Genomic DNA, 18,142 nt, shown 5'->3' on the forward strand with positions numbered 1-18,142 from the left:
TTTATTTATTCATGAAAGACACAGAAAGAGAGAGAGAGGCAGAGACACAGGCAGAGGGAGAAGCAGGCTCCATGCAGGGAGCCCGACATGGGACTTGATCCCGGGTCTCCAGGATCACATCCTGGGCTGAAGCGCCAAACCGTTGAGCCACCCAGGCTGCCGAGTCAGTGCTATTCTTAAAGTAGAAATTCCCAAAAGAGTAGATAAGGTTTAAGTCTAAAATACACATAATTTTGATACATTAAAGTTAGCAGTGGCAAAGCAGGTAGCTAATAGAAAAGTAACAAGTAGCTTTGAGAAATGGATATAACAAATTGTATTTATGTGTAAGACTGATAAGCAGCAGTCAGAAATGGATGTAAATTCATTGTTACTCTATTTATTAAAGTTTTTATTATGTTGATGTTGACTGATCATTTCCCCAGCAGCCATATTATTTCCCTCACAAATGAATGCATCAAAATCTATTCGTTTGAGAGATTTGCTTGCTTTAATGCATATTCACATCTTCAGTACTTGCAAAGAGTTTTGTCAGTAAATGTTCTAGAAAGAATCAAACACTGGGATTCAGTGGCAGATGCTTATATCTAGTCTTAATTTGCTCCATAGTCTTGCATTTATGAGACATATTAACAGAAGTCTGATGAAGGTAAAGTATTAACCCTACCTACCAATGTGATATAAACATCTGAAAAGAACACTGACTCATCTTAACATCAAGGACCATTGATTAGCATTCCCTTTTTTCTTTTACTGAGTATTCTATTGAGACAAAACCTTGATCCTACATAAAGAACTATCATTTCCCTTTGTTGTCATGTACATTTTCTATTTTGTCCATGCAGAACTTTCTGACAGGATTCATTTGTAGCTCAATCTGACTGTGGAGTCATTGTCCTTGTAATTTTCACCCCTCTATCCTATATTTGGTTCCCTTTTTCTGAAAGCAATCCAGTACATTGTGGCCAGTCAATTCAGTTCAATGCAGTGTATATTTACTGAGTACTTATTTATTATGTGCCAAGACTGTGTGAATGCTGGAAGACATTGAATGCCACACAGTCTTTGCTCTCAGAATTTATAGTGTAGTTGGGACATGGACACATGGAACTAAGGTGATAGTCTACATAGGGAATAACCAGTTACTTAGCAAATACTGTGTTAAAGCAGTTACGAAATGCAAAAGAAAGAAAGAAAAAAGAAAGGAAACTTGATCTTAGAGATTTACAGCCAATTTGAGTACACACTCAATTAGCCCATCAGCAAGTATTGACAGCCTCAAGCAGCAGAACTTAATTAATGTGTTTATCACTCAACCTCTGGTCAGAATGGAGTGTCACAAGACTCTTCTTAATTTAGGAAAGATTTCCTATCTCTAAATATAATTCCTCTTTCTGTAACTGAAGTTTCTTATGAGTAAAAATAGGAGTACTATTTACCATCATTTGTAGAGTATTTTTAACCTCAGATTGATCTCAGTGGAGTCCAGAGATTCCCGCCTGGGACTGTTGGTGTGTTGCACATGTGTTACAGTTGTGCCTGGAGACTCATCCCCTCAGCTCTTGGGGCAGCCATATCTCCCTGTGACCATTCTTACTTTACTCTGATGAGCCATACCAATACCATCCTTCTCTGTGTGCCATGATGTGAGAAAAGCTGGGAGGTGTTGCTTTAAACCATCTGCCTTCACATTTCTTCGACAGGCTAGTTTCCTAAGCATTTTTGTATCTTATTAACCCTATTCTGATTCTTTTTATATAAGGAGCTTTAGTTGAGGAGTCCTAAAGAGAAGATAGGGCTCTCAGAAGGAACGGACTTCTTTTGAAGCTACAGAGATGATTCTTAATTCTGTAATGAGCAGTAGTTGATTTTCTAAATAGTTACTTTTGGCCACTGGTAGTTGAGTGTCCACCATGATAAAACTGATCCTTTTATTTTTCTAGCTTTTTTTTTTTTTTTAATTCAGCTGTATGCCCAATGTGGGACTTGAACTCACAACCCCAAGATCAAGAGTCACATGCTCTACCAACTGAGCCAGCCAGGCACCCCAGTATCTCTATCTCATGTGGATATTGTGAATAATGGGCTTTCTGAATAGCTGATATAGTAGACAAATGAACACATAAATATTGTGTATCCTACTACTCGTCCATTTTTTAGATTTATTTTAACAACACCTAAATAATTAGCCCTTACAACATGCAGGGCACTGTTGCAGGCTTTAGGAATTCATTAGTAGGAAGATACCTGGTACCTAGCCTCTGAGAGTTTATAGTCTTTAGATAAGAAAGATAAATAAAGATAATAAAGCTATATTAATTAAAATTTACCTCTGATGAAGGTAAAATATTAACACCATGATGTGATTGGTGCTGTAAGGGCATTTGTAAAGACTGGAGGGTGGTTTAATATAATAATGGATCATTGTTTAATTTTGTGTCTTCTAGAGCAGCAGTACAACTTTGGTATTTATTTAGAGGAGCTTTCACAGAATATCATTTCCTTTATTATTCAATGTAAACTGAGTACTGTTGTGATTTAGATTGTCTCTGTTATAAAACGTGGTTTACCCTAACAACTTAAGTAACACTGAGTCTTTTAATTTACCACTTACCTCACCAGAAGGTAATCTTGGTTTCAAGGCTTATATACTTACTTGTAACCATAATTATAGATATGCTTAAATAATGCTTCTCTCTTGCCGTTTTTGTTTTCAGGGAAGGTATTCATGTAAATCAAGAATTGCTGCAGATGTCTCCCTGTGTTACGGAGCAGTTCATTGAGCTGCTATGTCAGTTCAGCCCAAACCAGGTTATAGAGACACTGCAGGTCCTTGAGTGCTACCGCCTGGAAGAAACCATCCAGGTAAGGGGCACCTGGGTGGCTCAGTGGTTGAGCGTCTGCCTTTGGCTCAGGTCGTGATCCTGGGTTCCTGGGAATGAGTCCCGCATCAGGCTCTTCATAGGAAGTCTTCTTCTCTCTCTGCCTCTCTCTCTCTGTGTCTCTCATGAATAAATAAATAAAATCTTTAAAAAAAGGAAGCCATCCAGATAAGACCAAAATGTGGAGCAGACAACAATAAACCGTCCTAATCATTTAGCAGTTTAAGCATGTGCAAAAGGACATGCATATATTACAGTACTTGGCCCCCAGGATTGAACCCATGTTGTCTGACTCCATAGCGCATGGTCTCCATTGCTCTGATAAACTGCTTCCGGTGTCCATCATTGTTATTAATCAGGTTTCACAGACATGCTAACCAACACAATTAGCCTAGAGGAAGGAATATAATAAAAATATTAAAAGGAAAAACCAAGGTCTTGTTTGCAGACACTGATGGTTAAATAGTCCTGTTGTGCATAAGACTTAGACTCTGTGGCAGTGGATAGCCTTTGCCCAGTCATGGCCTTGAACCCCTTCCCTTGTTTTCTCCTGTTTCCAAATGAGAAAGACTGTGTGCACATGTGTGGATGCGTGTGTGTACATATACACACATACATAATTCTAATCTTTTTTTTTTTTTTTTACATATTCTAATCTTAAGAGGCTTGAATTAAAATTTTTTAAACTACCATTCTGTCTCCTTTCTATTACTGTCAATACACATGAGACAGGAACCTGTATTCTCTGAACCAGCTCCTGAACCATTCACACACTTTAAAAATTTTATGTATTTATTTGAGAGAGAAAGAGAAAGAGATCACAAGCAGGACAAAAGAGTAGAAGGAGAAGCAGACCCTCCGCTGAGCAGGGAGCCCAACGTGGGGCTCCATCCCAGGACCCTGGGATCATGACCAGAGGTGAAGGCAGATGCTTGACTAACTCAGCCACCCAAGTGCTCTAAAAATTTTAAATTGTGAAATACTTAAAATAGAAATGTGCAGATAGGGAGACAGAACATGGAAGACTCCTAACTCTGGGAAATGAACTAGGGGTGGTGGAAGGGGAGGAGGGCAGGGGGGTGGGGGTGATTGGGTGGCGGGCACTGAGGTAGGCACTTGACAGGATGAGCACTGGGTGTTATTCTGTATGTTGGCAAATTGAACACCAATAAAAAATAAATTTATTATTTAAAAAAATAAAATAGAAATGTGCAAAATATCAAATATATATATATACTCACCAATCCAATTTTATAGATGTTCACATTTTGCCATACTGGCTTCAGATCTTTGTTGTTATAGAAATAAAGCACACTTTATTTGTCAGTTCCCTTCTCCCTGAGGTCACCACCAACCTGAAGATGGAAAGTGGATCATTCCCATCCATGTTTTTTATTTTTCTTATATATATAAGATGTACATAGCTATGAAATGGATGATATAGTCTTGTGTGTTTTTAGAATTTGTATTAAGAGTATCATATAGTACATATCCTATTGGAAAATATTTTATTACATGTTTTAATTTATCAAATTTATATATGTAGATCTAATTCATTCATTTTAATAGTCATGTAATAACAATTGAATGAATATGCCAGTTTCTTTCCCTATTGATAGACATTGGTTTTATTTCTATTCCTTTACCATTATAAACAATGCTACGTTATACTTCTTTGTACCAATCTCCTGTGCCCATGTGAGGTTTCTCTAAGTAATTATCTGGAAGTGGAATTCTTAGAGTAGCTTATTCTACTGTTACTGCCAAGTTGATCTGTTTGTTTCTTTTTTTTTTTTTTTAAGGTATTATTTATTTATTTATGATAGTCACAGAGAGAGAGAGAGGCAGAGACACAGGCAGAGGGAGAAGCAGGCTCCATGCACCGGGAGCCCAACGTGGGATTCGATCCCGGGTCTCCAGGATCACGCCCTGGGCCAAAGGCAGGCGCTAAACCGCTGCGCCACCCAGGGATCCCGACCTGTTTGTTTCTATTCTCATTATCAGTGTTTGGTATTTGCAGTTTTCCCACATTTTTGCTGATTTCTAGCATTTTTAGACTTTTTTTTTTTTTTTAAGATTTATTTATTTATTCATGTTAGACATAGAGAGAGGCAGAGACACAGGAGGAGGGAGAAGCAGGCTCCATGCTGGGAGCCCGACGCAGGACTCGATCCTGGGACTCCAGGATCGCACCCTGGGTCAAAGGCAGGCGCTAAACCGCTGAGCCACCCAGGGATCCCCCATTTTTAGACTTCTTAATTTTTGACAGTGTGATGGATATCATTGATTATTTGTGACATTGAACATCGTTCCATATGTTCAGTGACTCTCTTGATTTTCTTTTCTCTGAATTATCTGTTCATATCATTTGCCCATTTTTCTACTGAAGTTTTGCCCTTAACAATTTGTAGAAATTCTCATTTCTGCATTTCTAATCCTTTGCTGATTTTATGTGTTGGAGATGCCTTCTTCCGGTCTGTTGTGACACATCTTTTAAATTGATTTTTAGTGACTTCTATTTTTAAGTTATCAGTCTTTTCCTTTAAGGTTTAAATTTGTGTGTGTGAGTTTATTTCCTTTTCTACTTTGATGGTATAAAAGATATCCTCTTATGTAAGTTTTATAGTTTAGCTTCTTACATTTAGGCTTTTAATCCATCTGGAATTTATTTTTGTAAACAGATCAGGGGAGGGTTTATACATTTTTTTTCCCTGTGTATAACCAGTGGTCCATGTGGTATTTTGGTATCCTTACACTGATTCATAATGCCATACTGCTGTATACCAAACTCCCAGATAGACATGGCTCTATTTGTGGGATTTGTTCTGTTCATTTGGTCATATCTTTCCTTATACCAATACCACATATTTTAATTAATATAGCTTTATAATAAGGTATATTATTTGAAAAAAAAAAAAAGGCTTCCCTCATTCTTTTTCTTTAAATTCTGTGTCTGTTCTCAGGCTCTTACTATTCCATATCAAATCAGTTTCCTTTAAAAAAACTACTTATGGGATTTTGTTGAAATATGTACATCGAATTTATATATGAATTCAGAAAAGATTGACATTTTGCAATGTAGAGTCTTCACATTCAGGGACTTGGTTGTCTTTTTAAAAGCCTTTTATGCTCTCTAGTTGAGGTTTCGATAACTTTTATATGTTATACGAGATTCTTGTATATGTTTTCTTACATTTGTTCCTAGATACTTAGATTTTTTTACCAATGTGAAAGTTTTTGAAATGATGTCTTTTTTTTATTGCTGCTGCATGTTATTAATTTTTGTACATTGTTTTGTCTCAAAAAGAATCTGAATTCTTCCTTCATTCATATAGTTTCTAGTTTTTTTTATGACAATATTAACTTTCCAAGACAAGTAGTTTTTCTTTTTTTTCTTTTCAATCTTACACTGTTTTCTCTCATCAGATTCTAGGAGCTAATATATTACTGTATAGAAGCAGTGACAGTATGCATCCTTCTTGCCTTGTTTCTGATTTAAAAGGCAATGTGTCTATCATCTTACATTAAATATAGTGTTTATTTTAGGATTTTTATAGTTTTTATTAAGAAAGTTTCATTCTCAATTTGTGAAGAGTCTTTTGTTTTTGTTAAGAATTGTTACTGCATTGGGGCACCTGGGTGGCTTAGTGGTTGAGTGTCTGCCTTTGGCTCAGGTCTTCATCCCAGGGTCCTGGAATTGGGTCCCACATCAGGCTCCCCATAGTGAACCTGCTTCTCTCTCTGCCTATGTCTCTGCCTCTCTCTGTGTCTCTCATAAATAAATAAGTAAAATCTTAAAAAAAAAAAAAAAAAAGAATTTTTACTGCATTTTATCAAACTTTTTTTTTTTTGTATTTGAGAGGATCATATGTTTATCTACTTTGAACATGTTAACTATTTGTGCCTTTTTTTCTTATTGCTAATTTTCTTATTTTACTTTATTGGTCTTTTCAGAGACTATGTTGGGGTTAAACTCTGTATTGTTTCTCCTTTGTTTCTTTTCAGCAGTATTGTTTTCTGCACTTACTCTCTTTCATTTATCTTCTTAGCTTGTTTGATATTTCTTTTACTTACTAGAAACTCTTAGTTTATTGATGTTTATTAAGATCTCACAAGTTGATATTTTGTATTTCATTGCCATTTTGTTCTAAATATTTTCTGATTTATATTATTCCTATATATGTGTACATATTACCTTTTCTCCAGTGGATATACTCAAGCATGTAAATGATAATTTTAAATTAGTGAAGAAAAAAGTGAATAAACATGGTTTGGTTAGAACTGCTAAATTAAGCGTCAAGATGGGCCACTTATAAGACTAGAAAGTAAAAAAATTCCTATTAGACAGTAGTGTACTATTGAGGTGTGGATTTATTTCTTGTCATGTAGTTTTCGGCCTTAAATAGGATCCACAAACAAAATTTGTGAACAAAAATCTTTATCTTTTCTTCTTTCCTAGATTACCCAAAAGTATCAACTTCATGAAGTCACTGCCTATCTATTAGAAAAGAAAGGAGATATTCATGGTGCCTTCTTAATAATGCTAAAGGTAATATTTTACTATATTTGCTTTGTCGTTTTCTTTCCAGCCCTCTATTCATCAACTCATCTTTTTTTATTGAGATATAATTGATATACGACATTGTGTAAGTTTTCATCTGTCTTTAATTTCTTGTGTGTCAGAGTAGGTTTTGGCAGTACTAAATTTTACCACTGAATATTTTTATCATGACTAGAGTTTAGTCATTGACTAAAACTCAACATTTCTTTTTCATGTTTTTTTTTTAAAGTGAAATTTACATTCAGTAAAGTGCACAAGTGTTAAGTGTGTCATGTGCTGAGTTTTGACAGATGCATGCACCTATGTCCCTAGTCTCTAACAAGACAGAGAACATTACCTTCACCAAAAGAAGTTCCTCATGCTCCTTCACACTCGGTATCCACTTCTGTACCCCCACACATAACCACTTCTCTGATTTTTTTCACTGTCCATTCATTTTACCTATTTTATGCCTTCATATTAATGGAGTCCTCTAGTGGTACTCTTGTACAATTCTTTCAGCATGATACTTTTGAGATGTATCAGGACTTTGTTTTATTGCTGAGTAATACTTAAGTGTATGAATATATTATAGTTTATCCATTCTCTTGATGATTGATACCTGGGCTATTTCTAGTTTTTGACTATTAAGAATCTACCATGATCTACTCTTGTACACAAATGTTTTCATTTTTCTGAAGTTAATACCAAAGAGTAGAATTGTTGGGTCATAAGATAGGAATAGATATTGTTTTGTAAGAAATTATCAGACCTCTTTCCAAAGTGGTTATTCTATTTTACGTCCCTTCCAATAATGAATAAGAGTTTTAGTTGCTACACATTCTCACCAACAATTGGTGTTCGTTCTGTCCATTTTTCACAAAAATTTTTATCTACTTTTTAAATTGTTATAAAATGTATATAACAAAAATTTTACCATTTTGTTGGCACTAAGTATATTCACATTGTTGTGTAGTCATCACCACTGTCCATCTCCAGAACTTTTTCAGCTTCCCAAACTGAAACTCTGTACCCATTAAATAATAACCCCCTCATCTCCCTCCCCCCATCGCCTAGCAACCACCATTCTTTCTGACCCTTTGAATGTGATTACCTCATATACGTGGAATCACACAGTATATTTATCATAAAGTCTTTAAGTTTTGTTGTGGCATATGCCAGAATTTCATTGTTTTAAGGCTGAATGATACTCCTTTTTTTTTTTAATTTTATTTATTTATGAGAGACACACAGAGAGAGAGAGAGAGAGAGAAGCAGGCTCCTAGCAGTGAGCCTGATACAGGACTTGATCCCAGGACCCCACTATCATGACCTGAACCGAAAGCAGACACTCAACACTGAGCCACCCAAGCGTCCCAATGATACTCCATTTAATGTATATGCCACAGTTTGTTTATTCATTCATCCACTGATGGGTACTTGGATTGCTTCCATACTTTGACCATTGTGAATAATACAGCTGTGAACATGAGTGTACAAATATCTTTTCAAGACCCTGCTTTCATTTCTTCTGAGCATATAACCAGAATAAAATTACTGGACTAAATGATAATACTATTTTTAATTTTTAAAGAACTGCCATACTATTTTCTATAGCGGCTGCATCATTTTACATTCTCATCATCAGTGCACAAGGGTTTTAATTTCCCTACATCTTCTCCAACACTTGTTATTGTCTATTTTCTTTTCTTTTCAATGTAATTAATTAATTTATTTATTGGCATTTGATTTGCCAACATATAGTATAACACCCAGTGCTCATCCCATCAAGTGCCCCCCTCAGTGCCTGTTACCCAGTCACCCCATCCACCCGCCCACCTTCCCTTCCACTATCCCTTGTTCGTTTCCCAGAGTTAGGAGTCTCTCATGTTTTGTTGTCACCCTCTCTAATTTTTCCCACTCATTTTCTTGATAGTTGCCATTTTAATGGGTGTGAAGAATTATCTCAGTGATTTTAAATATTGTCATCTAACTAAGGATTAGAGAAATCCTATTTATATATATATTTTTAAAGTTCCATATTGGCTTCTAGTTTTTTTTTCTAGCTATATAATCACAAAACAGGCCAGGAAGAATATTCTACAGAGACTTTGCATAGGCTCTCAACCTCTTTTTTTTTTTTTTTTTTTAAGATTTTATTTATTTATTCATGAGAGACACAGGCAGAGAGAGAAGCAGGCTCCATGCAGGGAGGCTGACATGGGACTCGATCCCGGGTTTCTAGGATCATGCCCTGGGCTGAAGGCAGGAGCTAAACTACTGAGCCACCCAGGGATCCCCTCTCAACCTCTTTTAATGTATAAATTACCTCTACCTCTGTTTTTTACTTGCACTTTATTTATTGACGGTACTATGAGTCTATTCTTAAAGGATAAATAAAAGTATTCCTGGCATGGATGGGGGAAAGAGAGGCAGGATACCCTTGCAGGGAATAAGACCATCATTTACAAAGGCATGGGAATACAAAGAAATATGAACTGCTAGGAGAGAAGCTAGCAGCTTTGTTAGGGCTCCACTATCAATGTATAGACAGGCCAGGCTAGAAGCAGAGGCTGGTCCACATTTGGGAAGATTTTATAGGACACTGTAAAGAGTTAGCACAATTTGTTGTCACACAGGATCAACTAAAGGTTTTTAAGCAAAAGAACTGACATGATGTTATTTCATAAAGACTGCTCTGGTAACTGTAGGAGGATGGGAGTACCCTACAAAGAAGGGGGAGGTAAAATTTGGGGAGGAAGCATAGAGTACTTGCAAGGCTGTATAGTACAAATATGAATCCATGAGGCTTGTGCTGGGGGTAGTGGTGGTGGTAGAATGGGGAGAGGATTAGATCTGAAAACTATTGATCAAAATTTGAATATGGTATGGAAGGAATAAGAGGGAGTGGTTAATGAAAGTTGTATGATTTTTAGCTTTACTTTATTAGCTTATAATGGACCTCAAGAAGAGAAGCATATTTGGAGTAGAAGGGATATATTAAGGTCAGCCTCAGTGTATATTAAGAAGCCTTTGAGGGTAGCCTGGGTGGCTGAGCGGTTTAGTGCTGCCTTCAGCCCAGGGCGTGATCCTGGAGACTCGGGATCGAGTCTCGTGTCCGGCTCCCTGCATGGAGCCTGCTTCTCCCTCTGCCTGTGTCTCTGCCTCTCTCTCTCTCTCTCTCTCTCTCTCTCTCTGTGTGTGTGTGTGTGTGTGTGTGTGTCTCACGAATAAATAATAAATAAAATCTTAAAAAAAAAAAAAAAAAAAAGAAGAAGAAGAAGCCTTTGAGGGGCACCTGGGTAGTTACAGTCAGTTAAGAAGCATCCAACTTGTTTTTGGCTTGGGTCATGATCCCAGGGCTGTGGGATCGAGTCCCACATGGGGCTTCTCGCTCAGCAGGAAGTCTGCCTGAGTTTCTCTTTCTTCCTCTCCCTCTGCTGGTACCCCTATGCTCTCTGTCTCTCTAACACAAATTAAAAAAAAAAAAAAAAAAAGCAGCAGCCTTTGGAAAATCAGTTAAGGCCTTCTAAGGATCTAGTATTTGGTAGAGCAGTGGATACTGCCAATTACATAGAGCTGTCACATACAAGGCTGTGCCCTGTGCTCTGAAGACAGACATATATTCTTTTATTCCCACTCACTCCTTTTTCTCATAGCCCAATGTGAATTTTATTCGTTTACTCAAAGTCTGGATAAATCCTACTCCTTATCACTGTGCCTAGAAAATGTCACTGATGACTGTATGATGGTACAACAGAAGCAGAAATGAGGCAGGATAAGTGACACTTGATATTTGGGTCCAACACTGCTAGCTATGCTTTATATATAGGCAAGAATTCTCTTCTGAATGACAGTAAGAGACCATTTTTCTTAACCCTGTTGTTTCTTCAGGTTTTTCCTTTAAAATATGTTAGTTCAAATATTTGTGGATTAGATAACAGTGTTCTTTTTACCGCCTGCATTTTTTTTTTTTTTACCTCCTAGAGGCTACAGAGCAAACTTCAAGAAATAACACATCAAGATGAAAGTAAGTTCTTGAGTATAACTTATAATTATTTCTTCCCATGGACTCTGTGTTTTAAAAGATATTTTCTAACAAACTGTTTTTATTAAATAATAATTACAAATACTTTAACACTGATTCCAGTTTCAGCTGATTTTCAAGAGCTCATAATAGGAAATCATGTAAACCATTGTGGTTTTTGATGACAGTTGTCAGTGGAGTTCAAGGTATAGAAAAGTAGGCACTTTTCAGTGATACTGATTTTTCTTTTTCTGTGCCAGTTTTTGGTTATATATAAAGTATATAACTAATGTCCTAAAAATTACTAGAACATACTAAGCAATAGCAAATCAGTTTCTAATCAGTAATAGCCAGTGTTTCTCTAATAAATTTATATAATTTTTAGCACAAAGCAGTAAAACTTGACAGTGTAGAATCTTAGATGGCCTTGTCACAGACAAAAAATCCCATTATTTTCCTTGATATTTTAGAAAATATTCATTTTTTTAAATTGTGGTAAAATATATATTAACACAAAATTTACCATTTTAACCATTTGTTAAGTGTACAGTTCAGTGGCATTAAGTACACTGACACTGTTGTGCAGCTATCCCCACTATCCTGCTCCAGAAGTTTTTCAACTTCCCAGACTGAAATTTTGTGCCTGTGAGACAATTACTCCCCTTCCCTGTCCCCGGTCCATCCCTGGCACCTTCCATTCTCTTCTCCGACTTCTCTGAGTTTGATGAGGTGCCTTATGTAACTGGAATCATCCCACATTTGCCCTTTGCTATTTGGCTTGCTGGCCTAGCACAATGTCTTCACAATTTCTCCATGTTGTAGCATGTGTCAGAATTTCATTCCTTTTTAAAAGGGCTAAATAAAATTTCATTTTATGCATGTACCACATTTTGTATCCTTTTGTCTGTCAGTGTACACTTTGGTCACTTTTGACCATCGTGAAGAATACTGCTGTGAGCATGCCTGTACAAGTAGCTTCCTGAGACCCTGCCTTCATGTCTTCAGGGCATATCCCCAGAAGTGTTATTGCTATATTAAATAGTAATTCTCTTTTTAATTTCTGAGCAGCTGTTACACTTTTTCCTATAATGACCATATCATTGTATGTTCCTATCAGCAGTGCATAAGGATTCCAGTTTGTCTAAGCCCTCACCAACACTTGTTCTTTTCTGTTTTCTTGATAGTAGCCATCCTCCTGGGTGTGAAGGGGTAACTTATTGTGGTTTTGAAATGCATTTTCCTATTGACTAGTACTGTAGAGTATCATTGGTTATTTGTCTATCTTCTTTGGAGAAGTGGTTATTCAAGTCCTTTGCCCACTTTTTCAATAGGATGATTTTTTTTCACTTTACTGAAATTTTCAAAATAACTCTAGCAAAGTTCACTTGATAGGTGATTTTAGATTGTCCTACCTCTTTAACATATCAGCACATTTCTTAGATACCCTTGACCCACACATTTCCTTAAACTCTTTTACCCTAATTTTCTATAAATTACTTATTTATCTGTGTTTTCTATAGTTAGGTCCTAGGTGATAGGGTCTGTGTTGTATCTGGATCATTTTGTATTATACGGCATCTTTTTGGAACCTCGGTAAACAGTTGGTTGACCTTTCCATGTTTAGTTCAGCTAAACATTTAATTATGATTTTTGTATTGTCAGCCTCTATTCAGTCAGTTTATGTTAGATTTATTGCATTTATGATATTTTTCTTGTTAGAATAATTTTTACAGATATTACATGAGAGATTAGGGGGAAAAGAAGAATGTTTCCCCAGAATCACTATAGTGTTTTGCAAGTGATAGTGTAGAGAAGCCAGTTCTTTTAATTTAAATATCTTTGAAGATAAATTTCTCAGTAATAGTCTCATGTCCACTATTTACTTTCATATTTAATTTTCTTGTGTGGCTGAGAATTTTGGAGGATTTGCTAATTGCAAGACACTATGCCAGTGTGGATTATACACAGATGGCTAAAACACAGCCCTTACCCAAAGAGCTATAGTCTTGTGAAAGAGACAGATATGTAAATAAAAATTTTGGATGCTGGAAGAATCAAGTATTATAAAAAAGATACAGTGAGAATGGCAAAAGGTTGTGAAAAATTAGGGAATGATTTGTAACTGATGAATCAAAGATACTTTGTGGAAGATGTGACATTTGGAGTAAGACTGCAATGACAAATAAGAGTTTGATAGGAAAAGCAAGGAAGGGATCCCTGGGTGGCGCAGCGGTTTAGCGCCTGCCTTTGGCCCAGGGCGCGATCCTGGAGACCCGGGATCGAGTCCCACGTCGGGCTCCCGGTGCATGGAGCCTGCTTCTCCCTCTGCCTGTGTCTCTGCCTCTCTCTCTCTCTGTGTGTGACTATCATAAATAAATAAAAAAATTTTTTAAAAAAAACTTAAAAAAAAAAAAAAAGGAAAAGCAAGGAAGAGGAGTCTGGGCTGAGGAGAACATGAATATGACAGTGCCTGGCCAGGAACCTCAGGCTGAGAGTGCAGTTGTGTTAGAGCATAGAGGGTGAGATGAGCCAAATGGTTACAATGTTTACTTAGGGTCAGAGGTTTACTTATGTTCTATTTTTAAAAATTTGAAGCCTTTAATGATTTTTCTGGATGGGACTGACTTGTGACAGTGTAGAAAAGAATGAGAGAGGCAGGCTTTAGAAGTCAGAAGTTTAATTAAGAGGTTGTTTTTGTAGTACACACGAGGTGAAGAGCACCACAGGGTAAAGGCATGTGAGGGCCTGGAAGTAGAATCAACAGAAGTGGCAATTTATTTGGACCTGTGGGGTTGGGGGGAAGGGAGCATCAGGGATGATGAAGATTTACAAACTGACCTAGAGATGACAATTTCATTAACCTAGTTTAGGAAGGGGGAGGAGCAGATTTAAAGTGACAGAAAGGGGTTGGGTGTTGCGCATATGAACTCAAGGTCCCTGCAGGACCTCCATGTAGAGATGGAAGATCGGAGAGCTTTGAGTCTGTGGGAAGTTCACCCTACAGATTATGAAAGGAATAAGGGCTGCAGGTGTATATTCAGAAGTTATTAGCGATGACCTGGAGTTGAAATCAAAAGAGGAACTGAAGTTTTTGAAAAATAAAAAGGAGGGGGCCTAAGATAGTATCTTGGAGGAATACTTACATCTCTCTAAGAAATAGAAGGAAGAAGAAATGATAGAGCAAGAAAGGTGAAAGGTAATCTTTCTGTTAACCCACAAACAGATGATCAAGGCTGTTCCATGGCTAAAGGATATTAAAATGTGACGTATGATGTGCTTTATATGTCCTGTCAATGTCAGGCATTTACATGGGAACTCCTGTTGCACAAAATTATCTGTTTGTAAGCTAAACACTGGTATCATGCTTATGGAAGATTACATAGCACTAGTTTTCTATCATGTAAAGAAAAAATAGTTTAATTTTTTACAGAAGCTCTAAGGATTATCAGTAATATATCCTTAAGTGTTATTAATAATTTTTCTGAATCTAGAATCCAAAGAAGATCTCTCACTGAAGGATGTTGAAGATACCATGGTAGAGACAATTGCCCTTTGCCAGAGAAATTCACATAATTTGAACCAGCAGCAACGAGAGGTAGGAGAATGACTCCTTAGGCATATAAAAGTCTGTTCTGATCTGAAATTAGGAGTTAATCCTATTTCTGCTGCCCTTTCAGCCACCTGAGCTTAATTCAGCTGAATTTTAATCACTGTTTAGTGCTCCCAGGAGTATAAGCCTCCTAAAGTTATTGTGAGGAGTGCCTGTCCTCTTTGTTCTGACAAAAGGCTTTATGTTCCTAGATCTGGCTGTGCTGCAGAATTTAAGCGCATGAATACTAGATGTCCTTGTTCCCTCTGGACTGAGATTTTGTGTATTCTGTGTAGTGATTCTGTGAATGTGTCGTCATTTATCATCTCTTCTATCCTCTCTGGAGGAAAATGAGTGTTAGGAGCTGGAGGGAAACCCTCAGGGGATACAGAGAAAACTAGAAGAGGTCAAAGAAGGCTGTGATGTAGTTTCTCAACCCTGGCTGCACATTACAGTCACTTGGGGAGCTTTGAGACAATCCCAGCACTCAGGCTGCACCCCAGAACAATGAAAGTCTCTGGGTTGGTACCCAGCATTAAAGCTTCCCAGAGGCTTTCACTATACAGCCAAGGTTGGAACCAGTGCTGTAACAGATTTCCAGACTGCCAAAAGGAAGAGCACAAACTGAAGGAGGTATGGCTGAGCACCTGGTACAGGTGGGAGTTAAAGCAGTGAGGCAGAAACTAAGGGGGCGAGATGTGATTTGACAGCCACGTTCTGCTGCAGTTTTCACAAGTAAAGCTGCAGCGTGATATGGCATCATAACTCTTGCCCCTCCAGGCTGCAGCCTCTCACTTGGCACCACCTAGCCCCTTTCTCTTCCTGAGTTTCTGAAATGGGAAGTGAGGCAAATTTTTGGTATATTTTTAGTCATACACATTACAATGAAAATAATAAAGTTTGGTTTTTTTGAGTTGGGTAAATTTCTACTTTACGTTTTTGTCAAGGATTTTTTTAAGGCCATAAATTTCGAAAACCCTTTAGAAAATAAATTGTGTACAACAAGCACATTTACATAATAGATGTAGATTTTTTTCTTTATTAAAAAAATTTTGTGTGTGATATACTCATTATTTTTAAAAGCCCTGCAATAGGGGAGCCCGGGTGGCTCAGTGGTTTAGCGCCGCCTTCAGCCCAGGGTGTGATCCTGGAGACCCAGGATTGAGTCCCACATTGGGATCCCTGCATGGAGCCTGCTTCTCCCTCTGCCTATGTCTCTGCCTCTCTCTCTCTCTCTTTCTCATGAATAAATAAATAAAATATTAAAAAAAATAAAAATAAAAACCCTGCAAGGGATCCCTGGGTGGCGCTGCAGTTTAGCGCCTGCCTTTGGCCCAGGGCGCGATCCTGGGGATCCAGGATCGAATCCCACGTCTGGCTTCCGGTGCATGGAGCCTGCTTCTCCCTCTGCCTGTGTCTCTGCCTCTCTCTCTCTGTGTGTGACTATCATAAATAAATAAAAGTTTAAAAAAAAAAAAACCTGCAATACAGAAGGTTACCCAGAAAAATATGTTTTTACAATTTACTTTGTAAAATCCTGTCCCCCAGAAATCACCATCATTATCATTTGGTGACCATCGTTTGGTGACCAGTTATCTGCCTAAGTTGACATAATTTTAGAAAAGTTGGATCGGATAATGTTTGCTTTTACAAATATAGTATTCAAACTCAGGAAGCTTTCTGAATTTCAAATGAATATTTCTTGACCATACTATCTCTTAATAGATTTTCACTACAGCTTAAAAAAGAATCTTAATACCTATAATAGATTGGAATTATTTGTTTATAATTACATTTCAGTTTTTATAATATCTGCATTCCCAAGCCAGTAAAGAACTTTGTGTGAACTCATGCTGGCTGCAACCTGTCTTTTCCATCCTTCTTAGTTTTAAGTAATTTTTTTATTTTACTTCATCAAGGCTAATAACACATACATTCTTTTCAGGGTCCACAACTCCCATAAATTGTTTAATCTTTTGAAAATGAATTATGGCTTTTCAGCAGTCCTTTTGCACCATGAGTTTTCCATTCCTAAGTTTTTATTTTCATTTATCTTTTGGTTAACTAGCTATATTTGGACGTGGTTATATTTTGATAAACATAAAAGAGTAGAATTCTTTAAGCTGTGTTCATGCATATTTAATTCTAAGTCTTTTTCACTTTTCAATTCTTCCATCTCCTCTCCAATGTCTATTTGATACTCTTCTATCTTCTCATGGAAATTTTAAGGAAAAAGGATAATTATGTTTTATTAGTGGGGCTGTTTAGGTTCACATAAGCTGAAATATGTCCAGATTCAAATGCATTAATGGTAGAGTTAGTTATAAAAAATCCATGCCTCCAGAACTCTAGGGAATATTCTGACTATTTTTGAACTCTGTATCTCTTAATCAGAGACAGGAACAATGCTTCTTTTGATGTGGTAAAAGGAAAATTTATTTTTTTGTCTCAGTTGGAATTTGTTTTAATAAAAATATTAGACGTTAGACTTCTTCCTATCCTTTGAAATTTTCACTTCTCTGTGTTAGTACACCATTCACTGGCTGCTTATAAGAGAAGTCTGTCTGTCTCCTTGTCTTAGAGACACACACACATATACACGCACCACTCTCTGTGTGGCCTCACCCTCCAACAACTGGTTTCTGCTTCATTTCTGAACAAGTTTTGTAATAACACTATTTTAATATAAATTGTATGTAAATACTGTCTTGTGTGAAAAATGCTGGGCTGATTTTTATAGACTACCAACCATTAAGCTTGGGGGATTTTAATGGTTGTTTATCTTAATTCTCTTTTCTTTGTTTTTGTTTTGTTTTGGAGAGGGTGAAAACGATCTGTTGCCACACTCAACTAACTAGAAGATTTGACGTATTTGAAAGACTGACAATGGACTGTTTATAATATCTCTTTCCATAAGATGTCAGGGCAAGATTTAACATTATGAGTATTTACTTAAAGCAGATTGCAGGCAGTTGGGCTGTTAATCCTTTCTCAAGGATCTCTACCTATGAATCTCTGTGAATCTGTGAATCTTTACCTGTCCTACCTTTGTATATCTGTTTATGGGGCTGCCCTAAGGTACAGTGGTTCGGTATAACAAAGGG

The 18,142-nt window shown here is 37.0% G+C and overlaps 1 protein-coding gene and 1 long non-coding RNA gene across 8 annotated transcripts in view; one reads left to right on the forward strand and one right to left on the reverse strand.

Moving 5' to 3' along the window:
* Positions 1-8,481, reverse strand: part of LOC140622120 (uncharacterized) — a 114,165-nt gene extending 105,684 nt beyond the window's left edge. For 2 of the 3 annotated variants that reach the window (XR_012021821.1, XR_012021820.1), the window contains exons 1-2: positions 8,360-8,481; positions 4,124-4,237 (exon numbers count right to left, since the gene is read on the reverse strand). This is a non-coding gene — a long non-coding RNA (uncharacterized lncRNA). Of the gene's footprint in view, positions 1-1,900; positions 3,274-4,123; positions 4,238-8,359 lie in introns of those variants that run through there. The other variant, XR_012021819.1, reaches the window with a different exon arrangement.
* VPS8 (VPS8 subunit of CORVET complex) overlaps positions 1-18,142 on the forward strand; it is a 257,257-nt gene that overhangs the window by 164,117 nt on the left and 74,998 nt on the right. For all 5 annotated transcript variants that reach the window (XM_072807706.1, XM_072807710.1, XM_072807707.1 and 2 more), the window contains 4 exons: positions 2,718-2,865; positions 7,342-7,431; positions 11,410-11,452; positions 14,941-15,044. In XM_072807706.1, coding sequence (XP_072663807.1) covers positions 2,718-2,865; positions 7,342-7,431; positions 11,410-11,452; positions 14,941-15,044 — 385 coding nt within the window. The remainder of the gene's footprint in view (positions 1-2,717; positions 2,866-7,341; positions 7,432-11,409; positions 11,453-14,940; positions 15,045-18,142) is intronic.

Source organism: Canis lupus, chromosome 31, assembly GCF_048164855.1.
Source record: "Canis lupus baileyi chromosome 31, mCanLup2.hap1, whole genome shotgun sequence".
In the NCBI taxonomy this organism is placed as follows: domain Eukaryota; kingdom Metazoa; phylum Chordata; class Mammalia; order Carnivora; family Canidae; genus Canis; species Canis lupus.